Here is a 15746-nt window from a genome sequence, read left to right as displayed (position 1 = left end):
GCCTTTGCACCATATACTTACTCTATTTCATCATCTCAATAACATGATGGAAGTCAGTGCAATTATCATCATCTGCATTTTATAAATCATAAGTTTATCAACCACAAGGGATGATAATAAATCGCTGATCTCAACCGGCAGAGCCAAGGCTCAACCATCACTTCCAGCACATGTGCGTACACAAAAAGCACCCAGTATAGCAGCTTTACTTCATTCTACAAATGTTCACTGAATGTCAAGCATGTGTCAGGCACTGGGTTGGGGCTGTAACAGCAGCCAAGACTGGCATGCTTCTGAGGCTCTTATGAAGTTTACACTTTAGTTAAGTGGGAGGGTTGGAGATAATAAGTAAAGATAGAGAAAAAACAAGAAAATCCAGATATGAGTAGGTATTGATAAACAAGGGAGTAAATTCCCCAAAAAAAGTAGGGTGGGTTGCTGGGGTTAAGGAGTTAAAGGCAGGCAGCAAGGGGGATGCTCTTGACAGAGCTATAAGGGAAAGTGTCTTTAAGGAGGTGATGTTGAAAAGGAGCCAATCATGAAAAACACTGAGGGAAACGGATTCTGGTCTGGAAAACTAATGAAGTCTATGACAGGAAAGAACTCAGAATGCGGGAGGACCAGAAAGGTGGCAAATGGCTGCAACAAAGCAAATAGCTTTGAAGGTATAAACAACAAAACTCATTTTAACATGAACTGCCTCAGAATTATTAAGTATCCACATCCTCATTCTATAGGTCTTGAAAAACAGGATGGGAGAACTCCACGATAAATGAATGTTCCACATTCATTGTCCAAAGCAAGAAATCTGTTGTACAACTAGAGGTTTTTAAGGATCCATATGGGCTTGAGACTATCATAAGCATTAGCTGATTGGACTAATGACTGGATAATTTCTTACCTAGTGGACAATTTTCTTTTTTGTATTTAATACCTATAGAAAAAAATGGTTTTACTTATTCAGAGAGGTCCAACATGCCGTTTGCCTATAACTTTGTCACAAGACCATTGTGGGAGATGATATGATTGTTCCCAGTGACCCTCTGTCTTCCTATGAGAGGATTATATCTCCTACTCAACTGCCAGGTGACTTTCAGCACCTCCTATGGAAGGATTAGTTTCCCACTGCAATGGATTTGATCAGTGACTTATTTGGATAATGGCATAATATCTGGGCAGATTTGAAAGCCATTGCCTATTTCCACCAGCACTCATATTCTTTTCCCTCTGCCAGAGGAATGTCATGTCCCAGTTAGGAGTCTCTCCTTCAGTCTTGATCCCTAAATGAAGAAGACATGTGTAACAGACTCAAAACTTGGAAAAGACTCACAGTTCAGTTACAGTTGACAGGTTTACGAGAAAGAAATAAGCTTTTATTATAAGCAAGCCACTGAGATCTTGTGGTCTGTACTACAGCATAACTAGTGAAAGTTGATGAAAATAATCATTCAGTGTTCAATTAAATATATAAAAATGCATTTATGTATGTATGCATATATCTATGTATGTACATATACACGCTTAACTTTCTCAGAGTTAGTACCAAAGAACAAATTAGGGATTTTTTCCCCCAATTTTGAAGGTTCCTATACCAAGAGTTTGCCATTTGCTTTTGATCACACATAATAAGGCTTTCAATATTAAGTAGAATTTCTCTTTCTAATGTTTTATTGTAAATGATTAACCTTTTTCATTTTTTTAAATGTTTACTTTATTTTTGAGACAGAGAGAGACAGAGTGCGAGTGGGGGAGGGGGAGAAAGAGAGGGAAACACAGAATCTGAAGCAGGCTCCAGGCTCCAAGCCATCAGCACAGAGCCTGACGTGGGACTTGAACTCACAAACTGTGAGATCATGACCTGAGCCGAAGTCAGATGCTCAACTGACTGAGCCACCCAGGCACCCCTAACCTTTTTCATTTTAAAATAGAAATTTTATTTCTTCTACCAAAAAATTAAAGCCATGACTAAAAAATAATAAAATTACAAGAAAATGAACCTAAAAGTATTATGCTAAATGAAAGAGAACAGAGACAAAAGACCACATATTGCCTGATTCAATTTATATGAAATTTCCTGAAAAGACAAATCTGTAGAGACAGAAAATAGTAGATTAGTGCTTGTCTATGACTGGGAGTAAAAACAGAGATTAATTGTAAATGATGTGATGGATTTGGTGGTGGGGGGGGGGTGGATATAAAAGTGGTCTAAAACCGGTTTGCAGTGATGATTGTACAACTGATTAAATTTAATTAAAAAAAAATCATTCACCTCTGGATGAAGTTTATAGTATATAAATTATACCTCACTGAAGTTAGTTTAAAAACAATCACAAAGAGTATGTTATACCAAAGCATTTCTCAAAGTAAAACAAACATATGTGTGTGTGTATATATATATACATATATATACACACACACACACACTTGTATATATATATATAATTATACATACATATGTGCATTATATATAAATATATAATTATTTCAGTTTTGATTTTTAAAACTACTGGTTTAACCTTCTGTTTTATCATAAGTGCATTTTACTGATTTTTTTACATCAGTATTTGCTAATAAATTTGATTTCCTGACTCTATCCTTTTTTATTAGCACTATAGGTATCAACATTGTGTTATCCAGCATGATTGGTATATGCAGTTCCAGAGCTACTACAATATTCCATTTAAATCAGAAAATCTTTCAAGCATATAAATTTTCACTTGTTTATTGAGAAAACTTTAACATGCATTCCTAAAGGGAGTAACTGTAAAAGTTTATTTTAACTTCACAATTAGTCTTATTACAGCCTCTTCTGTCCTCTTTGGAAAGTGTGGGATACAAATAAATACAAAATAAAATAAATTTTGAACACTACAACCGAGAGCTATTGAATCTGGTTTTTTTGATCACACTCATTTGTAAAACTGTAGCAGGTTATCAGTGCAGAGTTATATTAGAATATCCTCTCAGAACCTCAAGGATACAGAAATAAAATTCCACCTTTAAAACTCAATACAGTAGGGGCGCCAGGCTGGCTCAGCTGGAAAGGCATGGGACTCCTGATCTCAAGGTCATGATCGAGCCCCACATTAGGTGTAGAGATTACTAAAAAAGTATAAAAACCTTTAAAAATAAGAACTCAATAAAGTATACTTTTTAGAGTATATTCCATTCAAATCTGGAGACTTTTGAAATCATTTTCCAAAAATATTTTTAATAATACTCCCCATTGTCATGGACCAATAAATAAATAAATACTGTTGTCTGCATAAAAACCTTTGCTAAAGGTTCCCATGGATTTTTATCTTTTGGCTATACAACATCCAGTCCCTTTTCCAAATATAACATTGACTATAGTTTCTGCTGGTGCCTATCCCTTTCTGCACCTGCATTTCCAGCCTTCAAATCTACTCTGTGAGCCAGCTAATATTCACCATTTCATTCCTTTCCTGCCATAATTAGTTTCCATTGCTTGCCACTGAGCTTCCTGATTGAGATAGGTGCTACTGGCTTTAAAAAAAAATTATTTTTCCAGGTAAAAGAAGGTTCCTAAATGATTCCCTTGGGTTTTTGGTTTTGTTTTGTTTGCTTTGTGTTTATTTCTTCTAATACAATCCAAACAGGATATTTTGTCCAGGAGTGACACTTAACATAACTCTGTGTCATCCAGCAATAATATTTACTGACCATTTATTAAGACCAATTTGTTTTAATTCTATTTGGTTTAGTATCCTGATAGGAAAGACCAACACAATACAAACTGAATTTACTGAAAACAGATCATTGGCAAATTACTGTAATAACTGGGTCTATACACAGGGGAAAAAAAGTCACAGGCCATATCATTCATTAACATATTTATCCCATAAATATTTAAAGTTCTTATTCCCTTACCATCAAGAATTGTAATCTATTGGAGACAAACAAGCAATCAAAATTTTACAGATAAGAAATAAATACCTCTTCATAAGACAATGTAGTATTACGAGATTGAAAACAGTATTATGGAAAGCACACAATGAAGAAATTAATTCTAGCTGAAGAATGAAGAAACTCTTAGGTAAGAGATAACTTCACATTAGGCCATAAAAAACACAAAGGAATTTGTGAAACAAAGTGAAACAACCTACATCAGTGCTTCTAGATCAGTACTTTTCAAATTGTAAGGTGCAAACAAATCACTGGGGAGTCCTGGAAACCTATAAATTGATTCATTTGGCCTGGAAAGTGGGTTCTGTGACTGCATTTCTAAGGAGCGCCCAGGTGATGTGATAGATTCATAGACTCTTGAGTAGTAAGGCTGTAGAGGACACAATCTGGAGGCAAGAGAGCCAGCGTGCAGCCTGATCAAGCCCCTCGAGTGGCAAAATGTGTGCTCTGGAAACATCAGCATACTTGTGAGCATGTGGGATAGACTAGAGGCAGAAGATGAGAAGACTCAGACTTTATGAAACTACCTCAGCAGTTCTCAGAAGCAGCTGTAGAACAACTCTGCTTGTAGCAGTGGGAACAGAAAGAAGGCACTGATTCCAGAGATAGCAAGAAGATAAAACTGATGGGGACTTTTTACATATGTCGGGACATGGAGAATGAATGAAAGGGTAAGTAGAAGGTAATGCTAAGTATTTTATCTGGGCTATTTAAGAAATTGTCACATCACTAGCAGAGAATTAAATGGAAACAATAACCAATGTGGGAAGAGAGATATAAAAACTAGGTAGTGGCAGAACATAGTTTGATTTGGGAATTAGGTTGAAGAGAGGAGTAGGATCATCTAATTAAGACTTTCCACTGCTCTTGCCATTGAATTTAGTAAGTTAAAAGTCCATTTGTAACAGCCTCTTAATAGTGGAAAGGGATGGTCCGATTGTCACACCCTCCTCTCCTCTGGGACAGTTAGTCATCCAGCTTGTGCTAAAACTTTTTTAGTGGCAGAATTCATGACCATGCTGAGTAATCCCTTTTCATTTTGGAAACTTCAATTAGAAAATCCTTCTATTGGAGTGCCGAGGTGGCTCAGTTGGATAAGCATCCAACTTCGGCTCAGGTCATAATCTCAAGGTTCTGGAGTTTGAACCCTGCATTAGGCTCTCTGCTGTCTGTGCAGAGCCTACTTGGGATTCTCTCTCTCCCCCCCTCTCTCTGCCCCTCCCCTACTTGCTCACACTCTCTCTCTCACAAAATAATAAACATTAAAAAAAGAAAATTCATCCATAAATGAACCTAAAACTTGTCTCCTCATATTTTTGACCTAGCAGTTCTAGTTTCACCCTTCAAAACTACAATCATCTAACCAACCTAGATCATAACAACTCTTCAGAAAGAATTAACCGAAGTCTTTTCCAAGCTAAACTACTTTTTGTTCTTCCTTAGCCTTTCTTCATATGTCAAAACACAGCATCAGTGAAACCCCTTTGTTTATTCTCCTTCACAATGGCACATGTGTGGCAAGACTTGCTGGGGCAGCCTTCCCCAATGCTCATGCTAGTGTAAGACAGTGTAGATGGATCCAAGCCCTCTGTCTGCTAACAGCCCAAACAAGATCTCAGGCTCAGTCTCAATACAGCATTCCAAAGAATCAATAACAGGGCACTGGCATCTGGATGAGATAATATATCCCTCTGCCAATTTCTGATAGAGACATTGATTTCCCTTTAAAATACAGAGAATGGAATGAAACTTCGGAAGTGGCATGGACAATTCAGATTACAGACTACAACTAATACTCCCTACAACCTTGAAAATATGGTGTCTGTTTAGATTCAATATCATGTCATTTGTGTAAACTGATCTTTCTTTCAGTCACTGAAAACCACTAGGAAGGTTTGTACCTAAAATGATCCCATTCAAGGTCTCCCTAAACTTACTCCGAAATTTATTTATTTATTTACATTCTATTGCTGACCATACATGCTTATACATAAGGAGAATTTGAGGATTTTTTTAATGTCTATTTATTTTTGAGAGAGAGAGAGAGAGAAAGAGAGAGAGAGAGAGAGAGAGAGAGAGAGAGAGAGAGAGAGAGAGAGAAGGAGTATGAGTGGGGAAGAGGCAGAAAGAGAGGGAGACACAGAATCTGAAGCAGGCTCCAGGCTCTGAGCTGTCAGCACAGAGTCCAACACGGGGCTTGAACTCATGAGCCATGAGATCATGACCTGAGTCAAAGTTGGATGTTTAAATGACTGAGCAACCCAGGCTCCCCAGAACTTGAGGATTTTTTAGCTCCTTTCTACTTCACTCACCATTCTTCCTCCTCTGGGAGGAATATAAGAGTACTTAACACGTAAGAAGGCTATGATGGTAGATGGTGGAACCTGTAGCGGTAGGAATAAATGTCCTAGATCAGTGCTACTTTCCTTTGCTTTATGAGTTCCTCTTTTTTTAACCATCAAAATGGTAAGACCCACTGAGGCAGGATCAGGATGTAGGCCAGGGAAAGGAGAATACATGACCTGACTGCTATAATCCTACATTCTAGATTTTAAGTGAGTTAGACAGTTGAGAATGCACACACACATATACACACAAATATTCACATATATTCGTGGATTCTTGCACACTATATGTACACACATAACCTATACATACATATACATTCATACATTCACACATTACACACATATATATGCACATATGTGTGTGCATATGTATGTACAATATGTGTGTTGTTTTTATATTTCAGTGCAGATCACCAAGGGGACTACTCACTCATTTATTCACATTTCTTGAGTAACCATAAGTTAAGCCAGTAATTAAATAATGATCTGTTTAGGCTTCTGCTCAAACTGATAGTCACTAGCCACAGTCGACAACTTCTATTTTTATTTTTTTTTACTTTTTTTAATGTTTGTTTATTTTTGAGAGAGAGACAGACAGAGACAGAGTGTGAGTGGGGGAGGGGCAGAAAGAGAGGGAGACACAGAATCCGAGCTGTCAGCACAGAGCCCAATGCAGGGCTCCAACTCACAGCCTGTGAGATTATGACCTGAGCTGAAGTCAGACACTCAACCAACCGAGCCACCCAAGCGCCCTTACAGCTTCTATTTTTAATTAAATACAATTAAAAGGTCAGTTCCTTAGATGTACTAGTCACATTTCAAGTGCTCAAAAGCCACATGTGGCTAGTGGCTGCCACATTTAGACAGGCAGATATAGAATATGCCCATTATTGCAGTTCTTTTTGGACAACAGAATCCTATGGTGCCTGTGCATAGCTGCTGAAGAGTCAACAGTGCTGACTAAAGGCAGGAACTATTCACAAATTCTTTACACATAGTAACTCATTTAATTCTCATATTTATTATCAGTCCTCATTTTACAGATGAAGAATCTGAGGCATTGAGAGGCTAAGTAATTTGCCCAAGGAAACAAAGCTATTAAGCCGTGGAGCCAGGATTTCAAATACAGACATTTCTTACATATCAGATCCAAAAAGCACAGTGTCCCGCTGGATAAAGCACAACCTGCACTGCCTTTTTGAATCTAGCCTTGGGGGCTGCACAGTATCGCCTCCACCACACCTAAATCATCAGGCAGTCGCAATCCCACCCAGATTCAAGGAGGGGGCAGAGATCCCATCTCTCGATAGGAAGGTGGCAGGTCACAGAAGAGCATATAGGATGCATACAGGATAGGAGATAGAGATGTGGCTATCTTTATCCAAAGCTACTGGACACATTTTTCTACTATGTCTTATGCTGGTTATTCTTTATTTTCACCCCCCAATCTGCCACCTCCCACCATCTATCTACTCTGTGCTTGGGAGGCCAACCCCTACAGATAACATCACCTGAGTGGCTTGCCCAGGGAAGGTCACAAGCAGGAGATCCAATAGCAGGAGAGGAGGAACTCAAGGAGTATACTGCCTATTTCTTCCTTCCTTTGGCACCACATTTCTGGCAGAGGCACACTTCTGGCTACATCTCTCTGTAAATACAGCTCCTGTGAAAGTGGCCCCTTTTCTACAGATCCAGCTTTCATCGGATTCCAGCAACACTGTATCTGTCCTCTTCCCATTAAAGGCTAGGTGCTAATGGATTTTTTTTTTTTTTTGGCCTCAGCAAGTTTCTAACTACCTCAGTATCCTTCGTTTGTTCCTGAACCCTGCCCCAAATTCTGTAAGTAGTTCTTGTGTTAAACATTCTTCATTTCAGTCACTGTCGAGAATTCTGATTGTTATCAGGGCCATAACTGAACAGAGACAGTTCAGGGAACAAATATGAAGAATTAATAACCAAACTTCCATTATCTTCTTCTATGTATCTGACAGAATTGTTGAATAGAATAATTATGTCCCTCTATCACTATGTTGGGATTGACAGATTTCCAATATACATAGGAACTGGTTGTCTCAAAAGCTATATTCTATTATTCTTTCAAAAAGAACGTTTTCACAAAAATGAGTGATTCTTTCAAAAGCATTGTTTAAATAAACATGCTCATTGTTGTATTTCTGATTTATCATAAAAACAATTTTCTATCCTTCTTATAAAACCAGATCACCTCTCTCTTTTCAAAGTGTTTGCAAACAAAATACTAAAAAGTTCTATTGCTCTCATAGTTTTGCTGGAGACTGAAATTAAGCCTACCTATACCTTCCAGAGCTTCATTTTTGCCCATTACATTAAAAAAAGAGTTTTTGGGGCGCCTGGGTGGCTCAGTCGGTTGCGTCCGACTTCGGCTCAGGTCATGTTCTCACAGTTCATGGTTCGAGCCCTACATTGGGCTCTGTGCTGACAGCTCAGAGCCTTGAGCCTGCTTCAGATTCTGTGTCTCGCTCTCTCTCTGGCCCTCCCCCGCTCACACTCTGTCTCACTCTCTCTCAAAAATAAATAAACATTAAATTTTTTTTGAAAAATAAATAAAATTTTAAAAGGATTTTTTTTTTTTTTTTTTTTTTTTAGTTTTGGTGCACCAGCCTACAATCCATGTCCCCTCAAAGATGACTAGTGGTGAGGATAATTCCATCTGTAAATTGGCAGTTTATCTTAGATGATAATAGATCTCATTTAGTAGACCCGAACACCTTTTAGAAAGACCAATAACAAGATCTATCATTTACTGAGTACCAGGTAAGTACCTCAGTGTTTCACTGTGACCTAGCTACCTTTGCTATGTTTCAGTTACTCCTTCTACATATAACAGTATTTAATAAAAATAAAGGCTATATATTTTATTTTCATATGTTATTTCTTTAAAAAATAACTTTTTTAAAAAAATAGAGAAACTGGACTCTTTTCTCTAAATTTTTTTGCAAGCTGCATGTCATTTTGGCTCAGCTCTAACACTATTATTACACTATTATTATAATGTTTGTCCTTTTTGTGTTTTTGAATCATTGGTCATGTTCCCCTACCTTCCAACATATATATTGGCTCTTTGAAGTCAATATCGTCTACATTCCCTATGGTCTCTTGAGATTTGGTATCATTTTTCTCCTCACTGGATTACTTGAAAACTCAGAACAATACATTGTTTTGTTTTCCCTCTCTGCTGATTTATGTTGCCATTTAGAACTTTCACATCTTCCACCTGGACTCCAAGACTGACAGCAAAAACTGAATCACGTATTTCTTTTTTCCAAATACTTAGCACAGTATCTTACACAAAAAATATTTAACATGTATTTGTCATGCACTTCCATCGTGGGAATAAAAGAATTAATAATAAGCCAAAGACGCCACTCTTTAAAAAACTTCCGGAGGGGAGTGTGATACATATTCACAAATAATCTAAGGGAAATGAACGCTAAATATGAAAGTAGTGGATCTCAAAGTACTAAAGGGTAATGATAGTATACTTTAGAAGTAATTGTTGAAAGCACCCCAGGGTAAACTGGTCAGTGGGAGAGTTCTACAGAGGAGCAGGCTATGAAAAGGGAGTGGTAGAGACAACAGGCCCAATGGAGAGGACTTTCTTAAATCTGCTTGCCTAACTAACTGTGGTTAATGGTTGTAAAATTCAACTAAATGAAATACAAGTAGGTAGCTAACTTAAAATTTTTCCAAGTATTGTTTTCAGACTTTAACAAACATTATATCTTTCTTTACCTTAACCTATGCGGCCAGCCAGCTTCTACAAAAGTGGTTCTTAACTTTTTCTAAGTGTCTACACGTGTAGTTATACCCTAACAAGTAGGGCGGGTCCAGGTGTATGGAGCTGAAGCTTACATCCTTATAAAAAAAAAAAACTTACAGAACAAAATTAGAAAGAAAAAAACAAATGTTCATCTAGAAAGAGAAAAGAAATCTCAACAGCTCTTTGGAGCCTTCGAGATCTAGATTCCTTTCTTCTGAGATCTCTTCTGAGATCTTCTGAGATAGCTTTAGGCAATTTACCAGACATGCTAACTTAGAAATGTTTCTGGGTGCAACCTAGAACATCAACAATTTTCAGTAACTTTCAACATTTCCAGAGGCCATTTCAACATTTCAACGTTTCCAAAGGAACATCTGAAGTTTAAATTTCAAATAGCTTCTCCTTAGATCTGCCTCTGACAAAGAGGGCATTTTTAAGAAGGGGCTGGGAAACTTAGAATCTGGGGAAAGAGAAAGCACAGGACAAAACAATCCTAGATGATTGTGATACACAGCTGCCACTCCCAACACTCTCCCTACCCCATGCTGGAAGTTTCACAATGCAGAGCCCTACACCAATACGCCTAGACTCATAGTTTCTTAGAAGGCATTGCAAAGCACTGGCCAATTGTCCTTGGTCTGAACATACAGAATGTGTGGAATATAAAAAGGCAGTGTTATTTTTTTTTTTACAAGTGTACATAAAATAATTCTAATGCTTTAGGATTTAAACACATTGAAAGGTCAAATTAACTTTCTCAAGAGCACAAAGCTGATACTCTCTGTCTGAACATCTAGAATACAATCGTGCCTACCATTGCATTCAATCCTTAGGGGAGAAAGGAGTTTTGCATATCCCTCTCTGGGGCCACCGTCTGTTTGTTCAACTTGGTAACTTTGAGTTCACTCTCCCAGAACATAGCTGTGGTTAGGAATGCTGCTTTACCTAACACCTCAAGGTAACTAACATGTAAGTACTTCACAGACTTCTTATCAATTAATACACTGTTGTCATCGCAAGTCTTCTATCAGCAGCAACGTTAAGAAACTGGGTTGACATTCTAACAGCCCTGCAAGAAAGGTATTTTTCTTTTCCTAAAAGAAATTACAACCACCGGTCTACAAGCGCCACAAGCCTACCACTAACCATCAGTTTCCCTGCAACTATACTACAAGTTAAGAGGGCCTTTTGGTCCTAGATTTCCCCAGGGAAAGGAAAAACGAAAGCGGCTGGCGGTGGGTTGGGTAGCAGTTGCTGGCCGAAAAATCCTCAACTCCGTAACAGCGGAGCTTCCTGTTGGACCCAGGAACCGTTTTCTCTGAAGAGGGGATTCCCATGCCACCTCTTCTCGCTGGGCTTGAGACTCACCTCGGGTGTCAGTCACCCCGGCCTGAGACCCACAATCAGTAACACTAAATCAGGAATCATTTCTCTAGACTAGGATGAAATCTCTCCCAGAGTTCGGGGCTGGTTGCGCCCGAAAAGAGGCTGCTAGGGCGGGGGCACTTTTCGGGCCACTGCCTCCCTGGTTCGGAAACCGTCCGGATGAGGTGTCCGCGTCAGAGAAGAAAAGGGAAAGAGAAAAAGGGGGGGGGGGGGAATCACAACTTTGCAGACGCGCAAAGCCAAGGCCGTGCCGAATCGAAGGTCAAAGTGCAGAGGAGGGAGCGGCTGTGGTTCGGAGCCCGGCCCGGACGCAGCCCCGGGTGCAGCCAGCTGCCTGGCGGGGCTGGGCGGCCGGGGGAGACCCCACCCATCTGCAGCTCCGAGCCTCCGCCGGGGACGCGCCAGCGCGCCGGGGCGGCCGCCACACCGCGGTGCCAACTCCTGGAGTTGACTTGGAACTTTCCCGGGACGCGCCGCCGCCGCCGCCCTCACCTTACTGAACACCTCCAGGTCGTCCTCGTCCTCGTCCAGATCCAGCACCTCGGCCTGGAGCAGGGTGGAGGAGCCGCTGCTGCCCAGGAGGGGGGCGTCGACCCCCGGGCTTTCCCCACCGGCGCCCCCAGCCGGGAGGCCGGAGGAGCGCGCCGGAGATGCCAGGCGCTCGCCCTCCATCCCGAGAGTGCGCGCCCGGCCCGCCGCGGCTGCCAGCCCCTCTCCCCCGAGCTTGCCCATTGGCTCCCGCGCATCCTGCACCTCCCCGGCCGGCCCCGCTCCAGCCCCTCGCCCGCTGCGCAGACGCGGAACTGCCGGGGCGAGCGCAGGGCCGGATCGTCCCCACCTGGCCTGGGGCCTGCGGGAGACTCGGGAGTGGGGCTCGCTGGCCCTGGCGAGGGTGGGGAAAGGGCCGCTGTGCGCTGCAGGAAAGGCGAGCACTCCCAACTAGGACGGGGGCGTCCTCCCACTGCCCTGGCTCGGGGACTGCCTAGCGTGGGTTTCCGCGGGGGCAGGGGTTTGGGCTTGAGCGACATAGCAAACCATCAACTTCAGGGAATCCGCAAGGAGGCTGGAAGGCAGCCGGCCCATCCGGCCCAGGGAAAAAGCCCATACTGTATTTCCTGTATTTTAAATGGTTGTCTTTCTTCTTGGTTCTGGTTTTGGAGTCTTTTGTTTGTTTTTTGTTTTTTTACTAAGGCTAATGCGAAAATAAAAGACCTGAAAAGCACCTCTGTTTTTGTAATTGATTTTTGACCCAGTGACCGGACTGTGTGGTCATCTCGCTGTCAAGCCAGGGAAGTTGGATTTAAAAACTATTTTCAGCCACTTTCCAATGTGCCTTTACTTCTGGAAGTCTTCCTGAAGTTAATGAGCAGGAACGTTTCTAAGAGCCGAGGACAGCGAGCAGGACTGGACCTTGCCACCAAGAAATAATCTTCAAACTTTGTGCTGCCAAGGCGAAGCTATAATTTAGTTGTTGACTGCCTATTATTATTTTTTTTTAAAAATACGTTCCAAAAACAATGGAAAATTGAATACAAATTGATGTATGTTGGGACCATCTCCACGTTTTATTATTTATTGCCCTCAGTCCCAGCCAGCTCTATTCTCCATCTGCCCTGGAAAGAATGTCTAGTAAGTTTGCACATAGTGAAGGAGGAGGCTAGGTCAGACTTGACTCCTGGCAAAATAACCCAATGTTTAGAATTTTTAAATTCATAAAATTGAAAGGTATATATAAGATATTTGGGAGAAGTAGAGAATTTCTCTATTTCTTATTAGGGGGCAAGGCCTTAATATGTGCTCACTTAGCCATTCAAATGTACCTCCCTTTGTACTTCTTCAGTCAGGCTGCTCAGCTGCCCTGTAAATGTACAGTCTTCTTCCTACACTTTATGGTTCCTGTGCCCATAATACTATTTCCTGCTCATCCTTGAGGAATTAACTAGAGTCCCATCTCTTTCAGGAAGACTTTCCAAATAACACAGCCTGTTCCCAGTTTAGCATTTAATTTTATGCCATCTTATAGACTGTATTTATTTATTTCATGTAAATGTCTTACATTCCTTAGTAAATGATAACATTTCAAGGGTAGGGATCACATTATTTATTAATAAGCCACAGTATCAGATATACTCAAAAAAGGCTCTATCCCAAGGTCTAAAAGGAATACAAGTTATTAAATGACCATTTTTTTCCTCTCTAAGCTCATTCTGGCTAGTGAGAGATTCAAGGTTTTCTCTTTTTTTTTTTAATTTTTTTTTTTTCAACGTTTATTTATTTTTGGGACAGAGAGAGACAGAGCATGAATGGGGGAGGGGCAGAGAGAGAGGGAGACACAGAATCAGAAACAAGCTCCAGGCTCTGACGCGGGGCTCGAACTCACGGACCGCAAGATCGTGACCTGGCTGAAGTCGGACGCTTAACTGACTGCGCCACCCAGGCGCCCCGAGATTCAAGGTTTTCTAATTGCAGTCTGAACCAGGAAATTCTTAAGGATACTGTGACTCACACAATTGCCAGAAAGCATAGTGACAGGCTCAGAAAATGGGCAGAACAAACCAAGACTACACAGCTTGGATCACAACCAAAACCATGCCAGAGAACTAATGTGAGGACATTGCTGCCACCATTGCTGAACTCTGGATGCTATAGTACCTACTGCCATGAACACTGAGGTCACTGGACTTTGAGTACTGTCACCAACATGAGTACCACAACTGCCTCTAAGAAGTACCTCTGCTGTTGCTGCCACACACACACACACACACACACACACAAATGCCCCCACAGTCCTCTTTCTTGGTGTTAATAGTTCTAGTTTCAAAACCCTGGAGGAAGGATCTGCTGGGCCCACCTGCCCAAGTCCCGCAGAGATTTCTAATATAGCTCAGCTTTGCCTCAAGCACTCGGGAATATAGTCCTTAGCTCCCCAAATCTATTCATTACTGGTGCTGTTCCAAGTCTAATATGTCTATTCCTTCCACAGTTCTGCAATCCTGTTGATATTTTGCAACTCATGGACTAAGTTTTTTAATTTAATTACCAACATGCCATGTCTGCTTATTCAATGGCATGAAAAATCCTAAACTGATACATAACAGTCTAAGCTTCCCGTTAAATGGGATCATCACTGGGCTCTATAATGGAAGAATTCTTATTTGGGTGCTAAAGCCTTTAAAATAGCATATTTCAAAATTTTAAGTACCGGTATAATACTAAAAGGAGGACAGGGTGCCTGGGTGGCTCAGTCGGTTAAAAGGAGGCCTACCCGGTCCTGTCCCTTGGTTCCTGGGCTCTTATTCTGATTATAGGAGAAATAGTATCATATATTAAATTTTGGTTCTGAGAAAGTATATCTTGTCAAAAACCTTCCTCTCTCTCTCACCTCCTCCAGGTGGAATCTCCTGAGACCATAACTGAGTCTTTCATACTACATTCAATCATCCATAAAGTCAACTGGTTCTGGTAATGGAATTCACGATAAGACAAGTCATGCCTTGGGCATTGCCCAGTGGTTTTGTTTCTTCTGCTGGAAGATGATTTAATTGATTAGAAGAAAAATGCTATGTGCAAAGTCTGATGGGAAAGCAGTCAGTGAGTTCATGGATGATCATGTTGGGAGAAACTGAGCAGGAAAAGCAAACCCGATGTATCCTTGCCACTAAGGACAAATCATGGTATGCTCTAGAAAGGTAGCAGAGAGTGGACCAAAGTAATTGCTATTGTAGCAAGATGAACACTTAGCCATGGAAGTAGCCAGTTCTCCTTTAGTGCATGGGAAATCCATGTTACTAAGCTGGTGCATAGCATGCATCCCTACCATCATGGCTACTTGGTATGTGAGGCCACGGAACAAGCACAGCAGTACCTGGAAAAGCAACAGCATTAGCCTCCACAGAACAAGAATTCTTATCAAACATACTATTTGATCATATAAATTCATCAAATGGAGTTTTGAAAAACATTGCCATGGGCTATAAATATGCTTTTATTCTAGGACCATTCCAAGAGGTCCATCCACAGACATTTTCTCAAACCTCCTTGACTTCTGGATCCTACCTTGTTCCTTCTAACAACCAAGAACCGTTGGTTCCCACCCAACAACCGTTTAGCCCATGTCCTTGAAACAATATAGAATCTTTATCCCAGCCTCTCTCCTTTGAAGATTAGTAGCCATTGCTATGTACCATGGAGAGGATTTCTCTATTCCATTTCCCTTTTTCACAGGAATACACTGATTCCTGAATATGATAAGGAACCATCTGTAATTCAGATTTGTAATTTTTACC

At 40.8% G+C, this 15746-nt stretch overlaps 1 protein-coding gene across 12 annotated transcripts in view; it reads right to left on the bottom strand.

Annotated features, from left to right (window-relative positions):
- SNX7 (sorting nexin 7) overlaps positions 1 to 15746 on the bottom strand; it is a 311909-nt gene that overhangs the window by 228084 nt on the left and 68079 nt on the right. For 6 of the 12 annotated variants that reach the window (XM_045036251.1, XM_045036250.1, XM_045036253.1 and 3 more), the window contains exon 1: positions 11953 to 12171. The exons of 1 other annotated variant lie outside the window; for it this stretch is intronic. In XM_045036251.1, coding sequence (XP_044892186.1) covers positions 11953 to 12132 — 180 coding nt within the window. In that variant the 5' untranslated portion in view covers positions 12133 to 12171. Of the gene's footprint in view, positions 1 to 11952; positions 12172 to 15746 lie in introns of those variants that run through there. 5 more of the 12 variants (XM_045036255.1, XM_045036256.1, XM_045036257.1 and 2 more) reach the window with 3 other exon arrangements.

This window comes from Felis catus, chromosome C1, assembly GCF_018350175.1.
Source record: "Felis catus isolate Fca126 chromosome C1, F.catus_Fca126_mat1.0, whole genome shotgun sequence".
NCBI classification, from domain to species: domain Eukaryota; kingdom Metazoa; phylum Chordata; class Mammalia; order Carnivora; family Felidae; genus Felis; species Felis catus.
Note: the sequence above shows the minus strand (reverse complement) of the source record. Positions and strands in the feature narration are given on the sequence as shown.